The sequence below is a fragment of the Balaenoptera acutorostrata genome, chromosome 13 (assembly GCF_949987535.1).
Source record: "Balaenoptera acutorostrata chromosome 13, mBalAcu1.1, whole genome shotgun sequence".
NCBI classification, from domain to species: Eukaryota; Metazoa; Chordata; class Mammalia; order Artiodactyla; family Balaenopteridae; genus Balaenoptera; species Balaenoptera acutorostrata.
In genome coordinates, this window is record NC_080076.1 from 46,030,965 (window position 1) to 46,041,475 (window position 10,511).

General features: G+C 42.1%; 1 protein-coding gene across 1 annotated transcript; it reads right to left on the reverse strand.

Moving 5' to 3' along the window:
- Positions 1–1,342: 1,342 nt before the first annotated feature.
- Positions 1,343–10,136, reverse strand: TTR (transthyretin). The gene is made up of 4 exons (XM_028162263.2): positions 10,025–10,136; positions 8,883–9,013; positions 2,759–2,894; positions 1,343–1,497 (listed from the first exon to the last, which is right to left on the reverse strand). Exons 1-4 carry the CDS (start codon positions 10,091–10,093, stop codon positions 1,390–1,392), a joined length of 444 nt encoding a protein of 147 aa, XP_028018064.2. The 5' UTR covers positions 10,094–10,136; the 3' UTR covers positions 1,343–1,389.
- Between the last annotated feature and the right edge of the window lie 375 nt (positions 10,137–10,511).

Here is a 10,511-nt window from a genome sequence, read left to right on the forward strand (position 1 = left end):
GACAGAGATGGTTGTTGACCAACACAGATTAGTGCTTTTTTGCAGACTGTAGAGTTGTTCTGGGAAATGACTGTCACCTGGGGACCATATTGCTCAGTGCATCTGAATGGGACCGTGTAACTAGTTCTGGCCCGTGAAATGTCAGGGAGAATCATGTGTGACACTTCAGTGCAGAGGCAGCTAATACCATAATTTCTTCCTCCAGTCTGCTGACTAGGTGTCCCTTGAAGCCACAAAATAAATCAAACTGGGGCCCTGAGTCACCATGTGGAGGAAAGCCACCTTGAGGGTCACCAGAACATGAACTTCTGCATTGGACTTAGCACTCATGAGAAATAAACTTTGTGTTCAGGCACAGAGATTTGGGGTTGTTTGTTACAGCAGCACAACCTAGTGCACCTCAGTACCCCCTACGATCCAATATTCTAATCCCCCATCTGTTCTCTCAATTTATCAAGCTCTTTCCCTTGGCCTGCTCTTGCAATCTCTGCTCTCCTTACTTAGAATACCTCTTCCTTTTCTACCCGATAAATGGCTGAGTCAAATTTCAAACAAGTGCAATTTATTCTGAGTCCCTGTCTGACTTCTCCAGGCTGTTTGCTACTCCCTCTTTCCCACCCTCCCACCAAGGTATGGTGCCTTGGGCCATAGCCCTTGTCAAATCACATTGACATAGTTATCTTCTTAAAAGAATGTGAGCTCTTTATACGCAGGCACTGGATCTTATTCTTTAGGTTCAAAGCATCTAAAGGAATGCTTGGCGTACAGCAGTCTCTCAGTACATGAATTTCGGGTTAGTCCAAGTGAGTTGGGGGTGCGAGGGTTCTCTGATCACATCCCCTAGTCAGCTGCCTGTGGGCTGTGATCATTCTGAACCGGATTAGAGGGCTTGAGTCACTCTAAGTCTGTCCCGGTGGAGCTGAGCTACTCTTGAAATCAGCGAAGCACTTAAAGGAAATGCACATAATAAAGAAGAGGACACTTAGAATTTGCCTTTTGCTATTCACCAAAGGTGAGAGGAAAAGAAAGCTCTCTCATTTTCAGAATGTGTGTTTTTAATAGCTGCGGATGAGGTCGAATATGTGCTTAGCTTGGAAAACATTGGAAATTTGGATTTCCCCCAGAGTTCAGCCAGAGATGTTCTTTGAGTTCCTTTGCACTTCTGTCAAATTTGGATTCTTCTTTTTATTCGAGAGGACAACAAGGGAATAAAAAGAAGCAAGTTCAAATGGTGAAATGGGAAGTGCTTTAATAGAAATATTTTATTGTCTCTGCCTGAGTTTCTAACATAGCCTATAAAGTGAAAGCACTGCTTTAATAAAAATGGAATGCTGTTGGTTACACGAAGTCCTGTCCCTCATCCTTCAAGTCCACCGAAGCAGGTGCCCCTCACTCCTTGGGGCCGCTGATGAGGGCCGTGGTGGAGTAGGTGTAGGGGCTGAGCAGGGCCATGATGGTATAGTGGCGGTGGCCAGACTCGTTGGCTGTGAACACCACCTAGGAGGGAACACAGACAGGATTGCTTTCCAGCAGAGCCTCCAAATGTGAGTCACAGACAGAGAGACCACTCCAAGTCCAAAGAAATTATTTTTACTTTCTTATTTTGTTTTCTGGAACAGTGTGAGCAAAAGACAAAATTCCAAATATGCTGGCCAGCTAAGCCGCTGGAGCCTTGCGCAGCCCTTTCAACCAGATTCTTTACTCCCACCTGTATAATCAGGTCTCTCTCTTTTTTTGGCAAATTTATACTAAAAATCAGGGTGGCCCTAACCTGACCGAGGGAAATCACAGAGCTCCTAATTGCTCATGCAATTAGTTGATCTTTAACGCTGACCGACATGTCTGGATTCTATTTCCACGGCAGCCATCTGTTTTACATGACTTAAGGAATTATTACAGAGAAGGAAGACGCAAGGAGATTCGGCCCCTGGATAACTCTGAGGTTCCCACTACCTCATAAGCAGAGGAATAGAGTGTGAACCAAGGGTTACAAATGTGGCTTTATTTTTATTATTTTTTTAGCGTGACTTCTCACAGGAAGAAAGCTGAGGCACACCTTGAGGCTAAACCTAGCCTGGGACCTGGTGGTAAATATTACTGCTCCTCCCCTTACTGGCCCCGTGACCTTGACAAGTTATTTAACTTCCCTGTGCCTTACTTTCTTCACCTGTAAAATAAGGGCAATAATAGGAATGGCTCCAATGGGTTGTTTACAAAGATTAAATAGGTTGAATATAGAAAACAGTGGTAGTATATGCTTGAAAAGTGTTATCTATTGTGTTGCTATTATTATTATGAATTTACTGTCTCTGTATGCATTGTCCGAAATCACTTATCCAAACCTCTGAAAGCCAGATGTGTTTTGGAATGAAAAAATTGTCAGATTTTAGAGACGTAAAATGATGCACTTATTTTTTGCTGTATAACACCCTAAGTGGGGTCTGGAGGGTTGCCTAATAATCCAACATATAAATATTTCTTCAGCAGACAAACAATAGGATTCAGTGGAAGGAATGAAGTCTCTAAAGAGCATCTTGTAAGTTCAGGTCATGTTACTAAATGAGTTATCATCAAACAGAGAAGAAGTTTGCATTTCAGAGTTTTGTGGATTTCTGATTGTAGAAATGGTAAAGGGAAGCTGTGCTTGTCCAGTACGTTCCTTCCGACTTTTCCAAGGTGTGCAAAGTGCAAACGGTGCATTTTCTGGGATTGAAAACAAACAAAAAATAAAAAACAACACAAGCATCCATACACTCACCTCTGCATATTCATGGAAAGGGGAAAAGCCAAGTGACTTCCAGTAGGATTTGGTGTCTAATTCTACTTTGTATATTCCTTCTACAAGTTTTTCATCTGTTGTGAGCCCATGGAGCTCCCCAAATTCACTGGTTTTCCTAGAAGGTGCAAAAGTCCACGTTAAGTTAGGCATTGAGGGAATAAATGCCATTTTGAGGTGACACCACACACACACACACACACGCACACACACACACAAGTGCAGTTTGTGTATGTGATTTTATATATATATATATATATATATATATATATTTTTTTTTTTTTTCTCAACTAGGTCAGGACAGGGAAAATTCTAGTAACTGTCTAAAATTAACTGACAGGAAATTTGTCAGGAATATTTCAAAACGCTCATTGTAGATTTTTTCTCTTATGAGGTTTCACTTCAAAAAAGTCATTACACATAAATACACTACCATGTGTCATAAATACACTGCCATGTGTAAAATAGATAGCTAGTGGGAACCTGCTGTATAGCACATGGAGCTCAGCTCGGTGCCCTGTGACGACCTAGGTGGGTGGGATGGGGGGTGGGAGGGAGGTCCAAGAGGGAGGGGAAACAAATTGAAGGAGAAAAACCATATGATCATCTCAATAGATGCAGAGAAAGCTTTCAACAAAATTCAACACCCATTTATGATAAAAGCCCTGCAGAAAGTAGGCATAGAGGGAACTTTCCTCAACATAATAAAGGCCATATATGAAAAACCCACAGCCAACATCGTCCTCAATGGTGAACAACTGAAACCATTTCCACTAAGATCAGGAACAAGACAAGGTTGCCCACTCTCATCACTATTATTCAACATTGTTTTGGAAGTTTTAGCCACAGCAATCAGAGAAGAAAAAGAAATAAAAGGAATCCAAATCAGAAAAGAAGAAGTAAAGCTGTCACTGTTTGCAGATGACATGATACTATACATAGAGAATCCTAAAGATGCTACCAGAAAACTACTAGAGCTAATCAATGAATTTAGTAAAGTAGCAGGATACAAAATTAATGCACAGAAATCTCTTGCATTCCTATACACTAATGATGAAAAATCTGAAAGTGAAATTAAGAAAACACTCCCATTTACCATTGCAACAAAAAGAATAAAATATCTAGGAATAAACCTACCTAAGGAGACAAAAGACCTGTATGCAGAAAATTATAAGACACTGATGAAAGAAATTAAAGATGATACAAATAGATGGAGAGATATACCATGTTCTTGGATTGGAAGAATCAACATTGTGAAAATGACTATACTCCCCAAAGCAATCTACAGATTCAATGCAATCCCTATCAAACTACCACTGGCATTTTTCACAGAACTAGAACAAAAAATTTCACAATTTGTATGGAAACACAAAAGACCCCGAATAGCCAAAGCAATCTTGAGAATGAAAAATGGAGCTGGAGGAATCAGGCTCCCTGACTTCAGACTATACTACAAAGCTACAGTAATCAAGACAGTATAGTACTGGCACAAAAACAGAAACATAGATCAATGGAACAAGATAGAAAGCCCAGAGATAAACCCACGCACATATGGTCACCTTATCTTTGATAAAGGAGGCAAGCATATACAGTGGAGAAAAGACAGCCTCTTCAATAAGTGGTGCTGGGAAAACTGGACAGGTACATGTAAAAGTATGAAATTAGAACACTCCCTAACACCATACACAAAATTAAACCTAAAATGGATTAAAGACCTAAATGTAAGGCCAGACACTATCAAACTCTTAGAGGAAAACATAGGCAGAACACTCGATGACATAAATCACAGCAAGATCCTTTTTGGCCCACCTCCTAGAGAAATGCAAATAAAAACAAAAATAAACAAATGGGACCTAATGAAACTTAAAAGCTTTTGCACAGCAAAGGAAACCTTAAACAAGACCAAAAGACAACCCTCAGAATGGGAGAAAATATTTGCAAATGAAGCAACTGACAAAGGATTAATCTCCAAAATTTACAAGCAGCTCATGCAGCTCAATAAAAAAAAACAAACAACCCAATCCAAAAATGGGCAGAAGACCTAAATAGACATTCCTCCAAAGAAGATATACAGATTGCGAACAAACACACGAAAGAATGCTCAACATCATTAATCATTAGAGAAATGCACATCAAAACTACAATGAGATATCATCTCACACTGGTCAGAATGGCCATCATCAAAAAATCTAGAAACAATAAATGCTGAAGAGGGTGTGGAGAAAAGGGAACACTCTTGCACTGTTGGTGGGAATGTAAATTGATACAGCCACTATGAAGAACAGTATGGAGGTTCCTTAAAAAACTAAAAATAGAACTACCATACGTCCCAGCAATCCCACTACTGGGCATATACCCTGAGAAAACCATAATTCAAAAAGAGTCATGTACCAAAATGTTCATTGCAGCTCTATTTACAATAGCCAGGACATGGAAGCAACCTAAGTGTCCATCATCGGATGAATGGATCAAGAAGATGTGGCACATATATACAATGGAATATTACTCAGCCGTAAAAAGAAACGAAATTGAGCTATTTGTAGTGAGGTGGATGGACCTAGAGTCTGTCATACAGAGTGAAGTAAGTCAGAAAGAGAAAAACAAATACAGTATGCTAACACATATATATGGAATCTAAGGGGAAAAAAAAAAGTCATGAAGAACCTAGTGGCAAAATGGGAATAAAGACACAGACCTACTAGAGAATGGACTTGAGGATATGGAGAGGGGGAAGGGTAAACTGTGACAAAGTGAGAGAGTGGCATGGACATATATACACTACCAAACGTAAAACAGATAGCTAGTGGGAAGCAACCTCATAGCACAGGGAGATCAGCTCATTGCTTTGTGACCACCTAGAGGGGTAGGATAGGGAGGGTGGGAGGGAGGGAGATGCAAGAGGGAAGAGATATGGGAACATATGTATATGTATAACTGATTCACTTTGTTATAAAGCAGAAACTAACACACCATTGTAAAGCAATTATACTCCAATAAAGGTGTTAAAATAAAAAGAGGGAGGGGATATAGGTATGCATATAGCTGATTCACTTCATTGTACAGCAGAAACTAACACAACATTGTAAACCAATTTTACTCCAATAAAAAAAAAAGAAAAGAAAAAAAAACCACGCTGACGTTTTCTAGAGAGGTACACTTTTAACGTGGGATCCTTCATTGCATTCATTATCACCTATTTACACTCCTGTAAACTGATGCTCCCAGAGTAACCAAACTTTAAAGCATTAATATAAACACAATACCTCTTTTAATTGCAATAGACACATTCTTAAGTCATTCAATCCAACAGGACCCATTACTAATAAAAATAAAACACATTTTTGGCCACTTCCCCATACAGTACAAAGTAAGGAGGAAGTAAACGGTTTCCTCAGCAAGGGGCCTTGTCCCCTTGGTGTTTTGAGGGGGAAATTGTAGATGAAAACCCTGGTTCCAGGCCAATGGCAGGAGATAGAGGAACATCTAGAAACTCAGCGAAGCGTTTGATCTGGGCTAACTTGGGGCTTGTGGGTGAGGCGTGGGAAGGTCAAAGAAGCTCTAACCATCATGGTGGGGGAGGAGGGACAGCCCAGGCCACTCAGGAAGGCAGTTACTGAACCTGTGACCTCCCTAGGGCCCACCTGGCACCCAGGTAGCCTGCAGCAGAGCCAGCCTGACTGACGGGTCCATAGTCCCCAGGAACCACCAAGTGCAGATTAAGCTGACTGCCGCTAATTTGGAGGACTTAAATGATGTGCAGTTTCAGGAAAATTTGTTTTTATTAACTTGTTGGATAATTTGATGTGACTGGATTTTGTTCATACGTAGAAAACTGAGAGGAGTTCTTGCTGTCAGTTGAAAAGACTGTTTGACGTTTTATTGCAATGGGTTTCCTTTCCCGAAAGCTAAAAATCTTTTCAACGTACTTCTGTGTCTACATGTTCCAATTTAGGTTTTAGTAAACTAATTACCAGACAGTTACCATTAAAAAAAAAAGAGTCATTACGATTCAGGGTTGGTGTTTGGGCAAAGGTTCGTAACTACCCTTGGAAGTGGCCATGAGCTTCTCTGACTGAGGTTCCCTTGACCCTGGGGCCTCACTTCTCTCCCCTGTTGTGTGAGGGTATCTACCAGAGGAGGTATCATTTGTACACATAATGGGAACCCCAAAATACAAGGAGAAACCCATATCTGACTTTTTCATTGTTTATATGATTAAGCTCCTTGGTAACTCTTTGCCATCAACAAATACTAGGCAACTCCTTTTTGTTTTTAAACTAGGCAATTTCTGTTTCCATGTAAGTACCTGCTCAATGGCTGGTGTTAGAAATCACTCTCCATTAGATAGCAAAAACTAAGACAGGTAAAAATGGAAGTTGTCTTTACTGACTCTGTTCATTACCCTCCCACCTTTCTTCCTTGCCAGGAAGAAAATACTGGATTTCCCTTTTTTGTCTTATCATCAGAAAAAAAATTCCCACAAACATCTGAATGTTGTTGGGTTTTTTCTGCCTTTTTATTCATTTATTTATTTATTTATTTATTTATATTCATCTGAATGTTTTTGGCGTCCATTCTGTCTCATGCTTAGAATATTCTCTTAACTTGGCATTTCCACAGTGTTCTTGGCATTTTATAGAAACATAAATGAACTAACAAATAAAAACTCAGTTGAAACCACACTAAAGAAAATGACTTTCCCAGTGATGGATGAAGAATCATCATGTGATTCTTGGGATTCAATGAAAACCCACAGAAACTCTCTTCTCAGGGGACAGAAACACTTAGCAGTATCGCTTGGTACTGAGCGTTTCTTCGTTGTTCATTCTTTTAGTTGGTTGGTTTAGATTTTACTAATGTGCATTTTCTTTGAAACTCTTGCTAGTGGAGGTGGAAGAACTCTGTGAAAGTTATAGGGCATCTGATGAAGGTGAGAGATCACTTGGGCTCCCAGCGGTGGGGCATGGTGAGGCTGGTCTGTGGCTGTGCTTGCTATCATGTGTCTTTCTCTTCTGTGTCTTTTCTTATGGAGCTCGATAACTCCAGCCTTACAGAGTAGATGCTCCACCAGGGTTTGCTAGACAACAGCCCTGGACTCTGGAGGATCCAGATACACTACAGAGAGCCACCTCCTCCATGCAGCCCCTCGATTCCATTCCTTTCATTAATAAATCAACACAAATTCTACATCTTTCCTAACATTCCAAGACAAGGAGTGTTATGCAAGGGCATCAAGGAATCTGGAATTCCTGAAATTATATACACATTTTTGTATGTGTGTATATGTGTATTTTTCTGGGCATGGAGTTCATAGTTTTCATCACCCTTTTCATGTGGTTCATGACCCCAAAATGTGGTGATGTGTAGTGGGGAGTAGGAAGCAGCCCGGAATGCTGTTCAGGATCCTGGTCACTTGCAGCTGAGCAAGGCAAGAGGGCATCCTTCTCAGAATCCACTTTCCCTCTGCCCACATTTTCAGTTTACTTGGTGGACCTTTAGTGAATGATGTTGTTAGGGACCCTTTGACCGAAACCGCCCGCCTTGGCCAGGTACGATAACAATTGCTTGCATGAGTTGTCTCACAACAGGAGGTCCCGATAAGGAACACGGCACTGCCTCAGAAAACTAATCGGGAGAACCCAAGAGGGGCCAAAAGGAGGGAGGAGACGCCAGCCCATAGGTCCTGCCTGCCTCCCAGAAACCCTCGATCTAGAATCCATCTTGGCAGAGAGATGCGCGCGCCACCAGGAAGGACCCTGAGTCACGCCAAATATGGGCACAAGTAAGATGATTGGCCAGAGACAGCCGGAAACTAACCCCATTACCGTAAAACCTGAGACTGCGAGCCACGTGGCAGAGCAGTTGTCCTGGGTCCCCTTACCCTCCTGCTCTCCGCCCCGGGCGCCCCATCCCAGTAAAGTCTCTTGCTTTGCCAGCACGTGCCTCTCCTCGGACAATTCATTTCCGAGTGTTAGACAAGAGCCCACTCTCGGGCCCTGGAAGGGGCCCCCCTTCTGGTAACAATGTGAGCCCCTCTCTCTAACAAGTGGCGGGGGAACGGGAAGGTATAACCAAGTCCTCCGTCAGGGTTCCCCGGGCAGCTCACCCCGAGGCAAAGGGCTCCCAGGTCTCGTCAGCAGCCTTTTTGAACACTTTCACGCCCACGTTCACAGCAGGAATGCCCTGGACGACATCTAGGACTTTGACCATCAGAGGACACTTGGATTCACCAGAGCCCTGGGCAGAGAGGAGACAAGTGACAAGTCAACAAAGTTGGTCAGAGGGACAGGATGCGTCCTTTGTGGTCTTCGATTTGGAGCGAGGCAGAAAGGACACGCGAATCCCATTTCCAGCTACGAAAGTGTTGATGGTTAATGAGCTTCCCTCACTCAGTGTAGCACAGACGTGATTGTCTCCAAAGAAGGAATGGTTTCTGCCTCTGGACATGCTGCGCTCCAGCGGGGGCGTGTATAATGAACTTGAAGGGAGAAAATAGGCCCTCTGAGAACAGTTGCTTCAGTAAGCCTCGTCATTTGAGTGGAATTACTGCAAAGATGTACTGTACCATAGGACTAAATAGTTTTTCCTGAGAGCATTTTACTCAGTTGTTGCTGTAGTGATTCCCTCTTACTAGTTGCTGTAAAATAATGTCAGATGATTTCATGACCCTTTTTATAGTTTTAGTTAATTCTCCTAGGGGAATTTAAGAATTTTTTTTTTTTCCTTTTTGGCCATACTGCATAGCTTGCGGGATCTTAATTCCCCAACCAGGGGTCAAACCGGGGACCGCAGCAGTGAAGGGGCCGGGGCCTAACCACTGGACCACCAGGGAATTCTCAGGATTTAAGAGTTAGATATCTGACTAGAACATTGTCTGCCAAGCCTTTCAGAGATTAATCACTACATACTTTTTTATTAGCTAAAGGGAAATCAACTTTATCAAATGTCAAGCTTCTGAAAACTCAATAGTAACAGCTTCTGGAATATCGGATCTTTATTTCTACCATTTATCTGAGGAAATTGAGGCACCATTGCAAAGCCATAGAGGAGAGCGCCCAGGATCCAAGCCCCAGTGCAATGAGCTCTGCAGAATTTCATTCTTTTTGAAGTTTGAATCAATGATGTTTAAAAATAGATGCTGGGTGCCCTGGCCATACTAACAAAAGCTGGTTGGCAAAGCAGGAAGGAGTCACTTCTACTTCATCCACAGGAGACATATGAAAGGACTTCAAAGAGTCGAACACTCACCACAGGGCTAGCCTCAGACACAAGTCCCAGTCCAGCGAGGCAGAGGAGGAACAGACGGGAAGAAGCCATTCTGCCAAGGACCGGTGGGTCTCTGAGAAGGCTGCTCCCAGCTTCGGGCTTTTATACTCACTTCTCCCCAGCCAGCCTCCTGAGCGCTGCCAACCTGTCTCCAAACCTGCTGATTCTGATTACTGACTTAGTCAACAAAGGGAGAATAAGTAACCCACACAAATAGGAAACTTGCCTAGACAGATTAGAGCGTCAGAACATTAGCTCCATGAAATATTCTTAACAGGTCATTTGACCAGCTAGATCACCAAAACAAAACAATCAAAACAAACAAAAATACTCTTCTCCATGTGTGGCTGGATGCAGCAGCATTCTTGGAGATTTTATTCCTCCCTACCTATTATTTCTATGCACGTTCTCCATTTTCTGTACATTTTATCATTCGTTTTAAATGATAGATGCAAATTGTAATAACTTA

Excerpts from the sequence above, each read along its gene's own strand:
- TTR (XM_028162263.2), bottom strand. The coding sequence starts at position 10,093 with ATGGCTTCTTCCCGTCTGTTCCTCCTCTGCCTCGCTGGACTGGGACTT. Across the intron at positions 9,014-10,024 it reads TGTCTGAGGCTAGCCCTGTG|GGCTCTGGTGAATCCAAGTG; the intron begins GTGAGTGTTCGA and ends CTCTCTGCCCAG. Across the intron at positions 2,895-8,882 it reads TGGGAGCCCTTTGCCTCGGG|GAAAACCAGTGAATTTGGGG; the intron begins GTGAGCTGCCCG and ends TGCACCTTCTAG.